This window comes from Lichenostomus cassidix, chromosome 15 (assembly GCF_008360975.1).
Source record: "Lichenostomus cassidix isolate B80296 chromosome 15, HeHo_3.0, whole genome shotgun sequence".
In the NCBI taxonomy this organism is placed as follows: domain Eukaryota; kingdom Metazoa; phylum Chordata; class Aves; order Passeriformes; family Meliphagidae; genus Lichenostomus; species Lichenostomus cassidix.
Window position 1 is genome coordinate 6,931,504 of NC_139496.1, and position 12,324 is coordinate 6,943,827.

General features: G+C 37.0%; 2 protein-coding genes across 5 annotated transcripts in view; one reads left to right on the forward strand and one right to left on the reverse strand.

The window, feature by feature from the left end:
- LOC146430277 (uncharacterized) overlaps positions 1-12,324 on the forward strand; it is a 27,948-nt gene continuing 15,624 nt past the window's right edge. Inside the window, exon 1 of the mRNA XM_085075796.1 lies at positions 1-54. The gene's annotated coding sequence lies outside the window, so the exon portion shown is untranslated. The remainder of the gene's footprint in view (positions 55-12,324) is intronic.
- TANGO2 (transport and golgi organization 2 homolog) overlaps positions 5,173-12,324 on the reverse strand; it is a 22,861-nt gene continuing 15,709 nt past the window's right edge. For all 4 annotated transcript variants that reach the window (XM_085075794.1, XM_085075793.1, XM_085075795.1 and 1 more), the window contains 4 exons: positions 10,152-10,222; positions 9,188-9,341; positions 8,408-8,512; positions 5,173-7,991 (listed from right to left, as the gene is read on the reverse strand). In XM_085075794.1, the coding sequence (XP_084931920.1) occupies positions 7,871-7,991; positions 8,408-8,512; positions 9,188-9,341; positions 10,152-10,222 (451 nt within the window). In that variant the 3' untranslated portion in view covers positions 5,173-7,870. The remainder of the gene's footprint in view (positions 7,992-8,407; positions 8,513-9,187; positions 9,342-10,151; positions 10,223-12,324) is intronic.

The window sequence follows — 12,324 nt, forward strand, 5'->3', positions numbered from 1 at the left end:
TCCAAGCAGCAAAACTACAGCATTACTGCTTCAAGACTGATTGACCTTAAAAAGGTAAATCAAAGTAGGGCCCTTTTTCATGTTCCATGTGCCAAGCAGTTCACAGAGCAAGTCCCAATCTGACCGCAGCGTTTAGACACAATTCCTAAATAATTACTGAAAATACCGTAGGCAGTTTATGTGAAATTACTTCTAAAGTGTTAATGAACATGTGCTATCCTAATTTTCTCCCTTACTTTATAATTTGCGAGCAATACAGAGCTTTTATTGACATACGTAGTTATAGGGTTGCTTCTTTTGCCCTTCACTGTTACACTGGTTTGAAATCAACACCAGGCACCAAATACTGTGATAACACATCCTGGGTTTGTCATCAAAAGTATGCCTGTGTTTGTTTCATCTGTAATTTCAGGACTTGAGAATCATTTTCTAATATTTCACTGATCTCATGTCTTTGAGGTCCCCAAATACTGCTATGAAAGGTAACAGTAATATTTCAATAAATCTTTAAAAACTACACAGAATGCCTGTTAGGCCTTTCTGTCTCTGTGTTTGTGTCGCTGGACCAACACATCCAATGTCAGGGTGATAATTTGGACGTCACAGTAGTGTCAACACATAATGATCAGCTTACTGAAACTGCTTCAAATCTTTGCAAGCTGCCCTCAGAAACTGAGCACTGCTTCAACTAAAAGCAGCTTCTAATTTTTAATTCTTCATAATAGGCTTCTGCATTCAAGCCTTCATTTTAGTGATCTTTAAATTATGACTGCTTTTATTAATGTGAAACAAACCAATTCGGAACATGTATTTAATAAACACCCACGGTTTGCAAAACAGGCACTCACATAATATTTCAGCTGTCAAAGATGAGGAAAAAAATCTCACAATTAAGTAAAGAGCTTGTGTTGATGCTGGCATTTGCTGTGTCAGGTCATCTCAAATTGCTAACACTGGGACAGAAGGTTGTATTTCACAAAGGGCTTATGAAAATACAAGTATTGTGACTTATTGGCATCCCATTTATGTGACTGTGTAACTGAACTAGTGCAGTAAGAAGATCACATACTTCAGAAAATAGGTTCAATTTTTTATATGTACGTGAACAGCAATGCTTCAGTTAGGATCAGATGAGGCACACACAGAATTCTGCATACAGTTGGAGAATTAAAATGCCTATAGTGCTTTAAAAATGAAAAAATAAACATCAAAGGCTGGACAGAAACTACTGCTGTCAACACAGAATACAGAAATCAAGCCTAAAAAGACAAAACTATGAGCTTTCCAATAAAGTTTACAGGCTGCATTCATCAGAATGAAAATTAGGTGGAGCCAGTGGCTTTTTCATATTCTTCCTATATCAGTAACTGCAGCACATTCTGCGCTGTTCCAACACTAAAAGCTACTGCGGGACAAGTTTTGCTCAGCCTGCATTACTTTAATTTCAGTAAAATAAGTTGCATTGCAGCTTTTATCTGTTCTCTTTGCACTGGTAAACTGGTATTTGATTGCATTACATGTCTTTGTCTTTCACTTTTGGCTGAAATCTGCTCTCCTCGGTCTAATCTCTGTCAGTCATCACTTCATGGCCGTGGAAAGATGTCAAAAAGACCCCATGAGCAATCTCAGATCTGTTCTCTAATGTCAAAAGAGGTGGTTGATTGCTACAAAAAAATAATCGAAGTAGACACATCCTTTGGCTCAATAATACCAGAGAATTACTGATCTTGCTCACCATTCACAGATTCAACAGGAACTAAATTGTGTTGTCCACAAAAGCACACATAACTTCTGACTCTCCTGTTGGAAAAACTTTGGCCGACTGGCTCTCCCAAGTTTCAGACTGCTGGCAGCATTTTTGCCAATAATGCAGATATTTTCCTAAAGACAGTATTACTTAGGAGTGTGGTATGATGCCTAAGAGGTCAAATAAGAAGTAACAGGTTTACATTCAAATCTGGAAATTAAAACAACAAAAGCCGATTGGTAAGTAACCAAATGATCTTCACATTAGAAACTGGTCTGCACAAGCCAATTAGAAGGAACATTCTGTGCAATTGCCAGTTGGACCTGGGTTGGTGTTATCCTACAGTGATTGAGGATACTTGTTCTTCACACATAGAACAAACCTGTTCCTATGGCTGAAAATCCTGCATTCCTAAATACATTCAATTTATTTAGGGGGAATATTAGAAAAAATTAAGTAATATGCATGTGGGACAGAATACAAGTCTTCCTACTTTGCTTTCCATAAGCCCTTTCATCCAAATAGTTCAGAACACTTTTCTGAAATAGGCAGAATTTATCTGCTATTTATAAACTGAAAAGGAAAAAAAGTCCTCTGAGTCAGCCTCATGGCTGTTTGCATATCATGCATCTCTACCAGTTAAACCACCCCTGCAAATCAATCTTAGTCACTTCACAGAGTTGTAGTAGCATTGCACTGACAGCTACTTCAGACATTCTGTCTTCTCCTCACCTGCTGTTGCATGGTAATTTTTCTTTTGAGCCATTATACACCATGATGTTTCTAACTCAAAATTGTGGTAACAAAGCACACTTTGTTGTGCACACTTTGTGTGAACTACAGCTAAGAAGCTGTTGATCCAATCCCTTAGCTTGGACTTCTCTATATACTGCTGGCAGCACACAGACATGAATCAGGAGCACAATCTTTGGCTGCCAAAAATCCACGTGTAGTTGCACTTATATGAGCAAAACCATAAATGTCAGTACCTTTGTTTTCCCTGACAGAGGCCAAATAAATTACAGTTCTGAAAGCACAGTTGTGCTGCTAGGGTTGTTTTATATGTAATTGCCATCCTGGGATGGTTTGCCAGTCTAAACTCATGCACATTACAGCAAGAGAGGACTCAGACTTGACTGGCACAATATATTGCTGAAAAATTTGCAACTGCCATATTGCAAAGATGGTGATACAACACATCTATACATGCTACATCTAGAAGGCAAACATATGGAGATTTATGCAGCAAAACAATTGGTGCAGAGTGCTCAATCTTCATGCGAGGTGCATTTCACAGATATGCTCAGGTTAAACTGATTACCTGTTGGAGAACACTTGGTGCATTCCTCAAGCACAGCTGCCTGTTCTGGTCCATCTGAAACCAGCCTAGACCCTGTGACCTGCAGCTGCCCTGAAATGTGAGCCAAGGCACAGCAAAGGGGACTAGCAGGAAAACCATGTAAGGGCACTGCTTATCAAACCAGGGTGATAATGCAGACCCGTCTGTAATTGAAAGGACTGTTAATTCCTCTCTAAATGCCAGTCATTCCAGCAAGACATGAGAAACAGGAGATGGATAATGCATCTGACTAAGACCTGGCTTTATGTAGTTATTATGAGTAGCTATTCACAGCAGAGCTGGTACAAGGAGAGAAAAAACCCTATCTTTCTCATTCATGTTTTTCTTGGAAGCGTACATTCCTTTAACAGAGACAAAAGCCTCTATCATTGAATACTAATTATAATGTTGTACCACAAGAAGAGTCACTACTGGCTCAACATATTTTCCATTATGTTATTTAACATATCTTTATCATCATCTGAAAAGTGATGTGGTTTTCTCCACTGAACAGAAGTGAGCAATGTGTTTCCCCAGTCTGGCAGGTTACTGACCAAGGCTGGCTCTGTGCCTGTCAGGTGAGCTATCCATGGAAAACACTTCCTGTGTCACCAGAGGGAAGTATGAATGCATTAGCAGACACTGTCATTCTCAGAGGCCTCAGAAAGAATAGGATCACAAAACAGAACATCAAGTGTCCTCTGTTCTTCCCTTCCTTTCTCCATCTTCTGATCTGTTTTTAGCTTTCATTTGTTTTTCTCCATTTACCTTTCTAGTACAAAGACACAAAAATTTAAGATGTATCAGCACACAAATTGCTTTTTTTCTCATTCGCATTGTATTTGACTTATGGATTGTAATTTTAGGTTATCCTACTTAATATTATAATATTAATTATTTCTCCCTCATCTGTGATCCTAAATTCAGTGCTTATGTCTTCGGTTTTAAAAGATATATGGCAAATTTGAGCATGTCAAGATGATTCTGTTTTTTTCATTCAGCTTCTAAGTTCTTGATACACGTTACAGAGATTATATATACATATATAAAATATATTCAACATTTCTTCACTCTGTTCACCTTAACCTACATTTCACAGCATCAGTCATACTGATGGGTTCTGTAATTCTCACAGTTCATGCCTCTCCAACTGATTGCAATACTGATTCTATTTTCACCAAGTCAAGACTATTTCCTAGATCCTCAGAAGCTATCAACAAGACTTCTCTGCAGAAAATGAATCAGATGAAGAACATCAGCAATGTTCTATTACATCAATCTGAATGAAATAAAACTAACTCCTAGTAGCTAATATTCCATATATATATGGATACTTGCTAAGTCATAAATGTGCATTAAGTTCTACAGGCTAAAACTGAAATGTAAGATGCTTTAATTATTGCCTTATTACTGCTTAGTATTTCGTAGATTCATTTCAAAATTACTAATTTCCTTATGATGTTATGAAAAGAGTGTTCCAAGTCTTATCAATATTTTATCCTAATATCTACTTCGGTGTATTTCATTAGTAACAAGTATCAGTTAAGCTTTGAACATCCTGAGGACCTCCAAAGGCCCAACTCATTCTCTGCTCTGTTCAGGAGTGTTTTATTAAGTTGTTAGGAGGGAGATGAGACAATTCCACCTCCAGTGCCATGTCCAGTGTGGCAGAACATTAAGGCAGTCTCTACTCAGTATAACAAGAGAATCTCAGGTCTGCCAAGGATCCAGACTTTTTCCACAGTGAACTTGGATTCCTGTCCTTCAGCAGCATTTTGTGAGGCTCCACTTTTCCTTAAGGAAGCACTGATTTTGCTCTTTCCTACCTTTCAAATATTTTCCGATTTCTTACCAGGATAGGACAACCATGCAGTAGCAGAATATTAGAAAACACCCACAACACAACATAAAAACCCCAGAAAAAATAGAGCACTCTTAAAATGGAATTAAGTACCAGAAATGAACTTGCAGCTCCTTCATTGCTAATATAGCATGAAAGATTTTACTTCATTGTATCACACCAAGTTACAGGCAAATGAACAAAAACAGATGTGCAAAAATGCACAATCTACTAATGTCAACAAAGACTGGTCACCAGATTGACTTTATTCTGATTCTAGTTTTGAACACACATGTAAACAACAATTGTGACACAATTTTAAGCAAAAAAAACATAACTGAGTTTTTACAGACATTTTAAAATTTCTTCCACTACCATTCCAGTAAAAAAAATTCAGGAGACAAAAATCTCTTGCAAATTTATGACTTTGAAGAGATGATATGTATAAGCAAACTCAGTAAAATGCCATGCAATAGTTTCCTATATACACTTTCTTCCTTTATAGCCTTTAAAACTGATATTTAAAATTCCCTTTTATTATTAAAAATACCTTTATAAAAATAAAACTTTTTTTTTTTTTTGTTAATTTTACCTACAGTCTACTTTTTCCAGTGGATTCAATGCAACCCTGATTTGCACAGAGTAGTTTATGTACTTCACAAATACTTTATCACTTCTATGGACAAGCACCACTTGCTGATATGTGCACAGCAGTCCTGAGCCTGTTTCCACTGAAGCCAATGACAAAACTCTCATAAGCTTCCAAAGAAGTTTAAAAAGCTCACTTTATTAACTATTCTGACATTATAAAAAACAGTATCTGAGGCTTAGGCTCTTTCCTGTTTAATTGTCAGAAAAAGCAAATCCCAGATTTAGAATTTTGATTCAAGCACAGCAAAATACATTACTATAATCTATATTTACATCCAAGCTCTGACTCGCCTTTGCCTACATGTAAAAACTAAATAAAATTTCATTGTTACAGGACTTCTATAAACGCCAAAATTTATAAATGCTTTTAGCATGATACTGCATGGAAGCATTTTGCTTGCCTTTAAGACAATGTTTTCAAAGAGAATGTCATGTTTAAATATCCACTATTTGTAAGTGGATATAAAGAAGTTTGCTATGCAAACTCTCAGAGCAGGCTACTGAGGCAGGGCTTTGTTTCTGGGTATGCATGTGTCAAACTCAAATTTAAGACAGCTATAGCTACTTCTTTGCATCTAAAAATAACAGTAACATTTTTATCCGTACAAATATATGGTTTAAGAAGCCATTAAAAAATAAAAAGGGCTGACTATTTCCTGCAGCTCAGAAGGACAGTCTGGAAGGCTTTGAGTTCCAACTCAACATGACTGTTGATTGTCTTACAATCAAGGTGGTCAAAGTCATTTATATAGAACCGAATCAACAACCTGTGACTAGTCATGCAAGCAGTCCTGGTATCTAAAAGCCATTTAAATATGCAAATATAAAGAAGAGATTTGACTAAATGTTACTTTAGCATCTCCTGACAATTACAAATCTGGGAATGGCCATTCACAGTACTACACCTCAATGGAAAGTCTCATTTACTGCTGCCTCCATTACACACACACACATGAGTGCCCAAGATACACAAGCTTGAGTACAGAAACACAGCTGCACATCTTCGAAAGAGTATCAAAAATCTTGCTACTTTGCAATAATTAATTAAAATTGGAGGCTTGTGGAAAGAATACTGTCAGCATACCTGAAGGGAAAAAAAATAGTGGTGATCCACTACTAACCTAATATTCAGTATTCAAAAATAAGTCAAAACAGAACACCAACAGAAGCAAAAATAGCTTAGGGTTTTCAAATATCCTGGTATTAGCTAGAAACTTCTATTACCTACACTGCCACTGAATAATTGAAAAAAGCATGCATTTAAATAGCTTTTTAATTCACAGGTGTTAGAACATAGGAAGTACATCTTAATACCCAACTTTTTCAGCAATATAAGACTGCAACAGTGTCACCTTACAACACACAGCTATTTTTACTAAAATCTATGAGCAGTTATTCCAGGCTCTAACATATTATACCAATACAGAAATCCAAATTTTGTATGTAGAAAACAGCCAATACACCAAAGCTTCAGCTTCTCTTTGCAAACAGGTAGCTATTCCTTACCTGCTTGCTGGGGAAGAAAATAACAAAACAGATATTTCTAATTAGACTATCAGGAAACAGGATGTCACAGCACAAGTAGTTTTATTCAGGTCAAAGATAAGCAAGTCTGCTCCCATGGTTCTTTCAGTAGAAGTGAATGGAGACTGAACTAAATTTCCTACCTTGATTCTCAGATCAAGTTTTAGAAATAAGATATATTGCTGTACTATCTATAGAAAAACAGATGTAAAGAATCCCCTCTGTTCTGCCCTCCTTAGGCAGAACATTGCACCATGGCACTGAAAAGCTTAAATGAGACTAAAGCACTTAATACCACCAGGATAACATACATTCATTTAATGCACATTGGCATCAGCTGTACAATCGTAACAGTGTATGCTGAAGGGAAAGCAAAAGTTGGTAAAACCTTCATACAGAACAATAAAAGCAGCAAATGCTTCCCACCATTAGAACTGAAAACAAATTTAAGTCTACTTAAAAAAATCTTTTAAAAAATCCACACCCACAAAAAAGCAATGACTTTGTCTTGGACAAAGACAGCCTTGCCCTGAATGCAGGGTGATGTTAAAATATTTCTGATTTTGAGTTGCTACTTAATGTAGAAACACCACCTTCATGTGCTTTTCTCCAAACCATTTGTGAGTGTGATAGGGTATGCTACCAGTTTATTTAAACTTTTGCTTTCCTTGCTATTTTTAGCTTGTGGAAGCTGGTACAAAACATTTACTAGAGCTTAATGGCTTGTTCTCTCATTGCTATTATTACAAACCATTCATGTGGAAAGTTGTTAACTGTGCAGTTTGAATTCATAGGTGCTTGTTTTCCACTGGTTGACATCAGCATTGATCATGTTGCGCTCGGTGAAAGTAACGTGGCCCTTGGAATCGATGAGAATCACTGTGTTCGTCCTGCAACGGTGAAACAGGACAAGGTTAAGCCTGGGCTCCATTATAGAAACTTCCAGGGTGCCATCCCTCATTCCCAAATGTTTTAACTCTTTTTCTTTTTTTTTTCTTTTTTTATTTCCTTTTCTTTTTCTGAGCACATCATCATCACACTAGCAGGGCAGAAATCATCCTGGCAAGTTCAAATGGGCATTTTCAGTCCCTTCTTCTGTCCCACCATGCTTTGATTCCCTGCTGCCCTTGCAGCAGCTGACACACAAATCTGCTCACTTCAGAGAGTATGATAAAAGCTTAAACATAGTGCAAAGTGCTCCATTCAGAAAGAACTAGCATAAAACTTAAGTTTTTCTTCACAGGCTACATGTACCCATAAGGATTATTTAGTACTTATCTATTTTTGCCTATCAGGTTTTTCTTACCTTGTTCCATAACCTGGGCAACGAACACATAAAGCTGCATACTTGTTCAATATGGGACGGATATAGTCCTTCCCTTGGTCTTCAATTGCAGGGTCTGGTAATTGACTGAAAAAAGTAGCAAAGTAGTTAGAAAAAATAAGTTCTCCAATATTAACACACTCAGCCCTCTTAAACTGGAAGGAGTTGCAGGACATGCCTGAGATCACAGTCACAACACAAAGTGATCACAAAATAATATGAAACAGGATATTTTAAGGAAGTTCAAAGCTAGTGCATATCCACATGTTCATATTTATTATGAAAAGATCATTTCATCTTGAAGTGTGATTTGGAAAGATTACAGGCTTAGTTTTAAATATTGCTTTTTGTAAGTAAATATTTCCCTTTTATAGTCAGATGGTTTCAGATGAGATCAAATGGAATTACTGAACATTAAGGGAAGATAATTTGACTATATTGTATCTCATACCTATGTCTTTTTGCTAGCAAAAAGTATAACAATTTTTTTTAAAAATCACTTGATCTGATAGCAGATGAAAAAAGCAATTAAGACAGCTTAGCAGACTTCCCAATTACTACTCATTGCTCAGATGTCTGAGTTCTAATGTAAACTTTTATTTTGAACCACTGAAAAATGCCACATTCTACGCTACATTTGGTAAATTTGATCTATATACCAGAAACAACTTTGCTTCAGCTCTAGTCACTTCCTACACAGGTAGAAGGTAAACATGAAAGTCATATTGTATTTCGAGTAAACTCCAGCTATCATGTTCTTACGGCTCTTGGTTATTCATCACTGTAAGAAGCTCCTTCACCAAGTCTTCTTTGGTCAGGTCTTGACTTCTATTGACCACTTCTGTGAAGAGCTGCTTCCCATACTGAAGCTTCTTCCATGGTGTATCCAACAAAGAATTACTCAATCCATATATTCCTACACATACACATACAAAAACACCCCCCAGATTAATTGGAAAGTGCATTCTGGTGATTTCAGTTATCATTACAGATTTTAAAAATTTTAATAAGTGTAAGTGATTCCCCAGCTAACCTTTACCTGCAGGTGTGCCATGAACACACAAGCCCAATTGCTAAACAGAAGACTACAGCAGCCTCCGTCTTACACTGGGCTGTGCTTAAGCACTTCCCTGTGCCAATTCTCAGTGCTTGGTTTTAGTTGTACTCTAATCCCTATCTACAGCAGTTAGTCTTAACTTCTGGTTTGCTAAACCATGAAGAAGACAGAACAGAATTATATAATTTCTGCAGTCTAGTCTTGCCCCATTTAGCTGTATTAATAATAATTTATCTGAGTCTCTGATTTTACTCTTGAAAAATACTGCAAAGCAACACTAGATGACAAGAAGGACCTTTCTCTTTAGAGGCACCCTCTAACCACAATCCAGACAAGAGGGATTACCAAACATCCTGTCTTCCTAAAGGCAGCCATGTACAGAGAAAAGAAATCTGTTGTCTAAGCATGGAGACCAGAACTACCTTTGGTACCATCTGCAGATACCTGGAATGGTGGGTACACTGACATGGATAGAAACTTTAATGAACTGTTGATTCTTTACTGAAATTTATTAGCAAAAACTTAAATGAATTCAAGGACACTTAATTTTTTTTTTTAAGAATGCAAAGAAAAAGTCAGTGAAGACAACGCTTAAGTAGCTGAATTACTACAACAATACACAGCTTCATAAGAAAAAGTAATATTCAGACTTTTCTGAAGAAAACCTACCAGCATTTAGGAAAACAGGTTCTGGTTCTCCTTTGTTTCCATAGTAGCAAATTACATCTCCTTTGGTGGTACTGAAAAATATAAATACAAATTTCTCCTTGAAAAGCCATCAGCTTCTATATTTGATTATGCTCTAATTTCATGCAATCTTCAAGCACAGTAAGATGCTTCTCCCACTGTTACTCCTATGATACCAGACATTGATGAGTTTTATTACCTCCTCCTCTCAAAACACTGTATTAGCTGCACCACTGTCAAGAAGTACCATTATAAATTTTAAACATAACTGCAATAGAATTCAGTAAAACCCCGTAACTTCTGCATGGAAGTAGTCAGGCTTAATGACAAAAATATGTACAGTTTTGTTTAACTGGAGATGAAGCTACTTGGGAGAAGGGGGCATGTGAAAACAAGGACCTGTCCATCACAGAAAGTACCTTTTCCCCATCTTCTCTTTTGAATCCCTCCTGCATTCTAAGCCACTGACTGCTGTGGGCCATTTTAGATGGCAGAAGTGCAATTCAGACCCACTTCCAGCAGTGCTGCAGGGCATGGTTGGGTCTTTTGTACATTTTTGGGCTGTTTTCAGATAACTGTAGTCACTCTTTGAATCTCTAATTGTAGGCACTGACTGCAGTACTTGCTCTCTCCTGTGCTCAGAGTACAGGGAAGGTCTTGCACAAGGTTCAGAGACAGCTTCCAACATTGCAAACAACTCCTATTTCACAGAGATGGTATCAGCATATCCAAACAGCATAGACTCAAGTAGTCACACGGTATTGACAACACAAACACCAAACCAGCTGATAAGGAAAAAAAAAAAAAAAAAAGAAAGTCATCGATAATCTTTGTGTGCCCTGTGAGAAATGGATTGCCATTAGATGGCTCACTCTCAACATCCCTCAATCAGCTGACATGGAACAGTGATTCCTCAGATCACTTCCAGTTGGTGGGGTTTGGCTTTTTATTTAATTTGCCAGAATACAGAAATGAGATCTAATTCTGTACTTCCCCCTAGTGATTCACATGCTCACAGTTACCAACAAACACATTCTGACCATAGTTCAGCTTTTCATTTGTCTCCCAAGCTCCAGCTCCTTAGACAGCAAATAAACTTTTTCAATTGAAAAAAACCAAACAAACACAAAGAAACAAAAAACTTGCAGTTAAGATTGAATTGGAGTAAGCAGCATAAAACATAATACAGGAGAGAAGCCATTTCCAGCTCCTCATTTTTTCCTAAGATAAAAAGGAGTATCTCTGCGCTGATGCAAATCAGAGTATATAGAATGCAATCTCATTAATGATGTACTGGAATTTAAATTGCTCTGCATAACTTAGCATCCGCTGCTCTTAATAATAACCTTAATAACAAGCAAAACAGTCGTGATTTAGCTGTTTATATTCTTCTTGAAAAGCCATTATGAAAGACATTCTACAGTGTCCTCTGCAAGACAGCCAAATGAAGAAGGAAATAGTAACTTATTAATTATAGAAGTCATAGGAGTCAAGAAGAAGAATACAAAAAAACTCCACATAAAACAAAACTGGAGCTGGCTTTCTCTGAGCACTACTCTTCCTCCTCTCAAACCCATGAGACCTTTCTGATATTGCACAGAAAGATGATCAAGATTTCAGCACAGGTAGAAGACAGCAATTACAGCAGGCATATTGTGTACTCTATTTTTGTTGTTAAATATAATGTAAGAAGCCCTCAGTTATTTAATTTACAATTTATCTACTGTTAAAAAAAATGTGTAATTTTCCTGAACTTTCCTTTAGTGGCTTAAAATACATTTATTTTCCTTATCTTTGTTTTTCTTCTCATCCTTAAGATCCTTGTTTAAATTTCCCTTATGCTGATGTCAAGACTTACTGACCACTTGAACTCTGCACAGACAACTGCAACCTTAGGTTTTTTCAGTTAAGGCATCAGCAATTACACAAACTATTTTGCATTTTTCATTGGTGCATTAACTGCTCTCTTTCCAAATACCTGCTGTAGATGGTCTATGAGGAAAAAAGATTAGAGCAATTGTTATCACCTGAGGTGTCACAAGACAGTGATAGATGGAAATGTGGACAAATGGCCCAAGCAAGCCCTGAAAACAGCTGTAAGACAAGTCCTGTCATAGATGAGACTGCATGCTGAGTAAGTAGGCACTGCTGACTT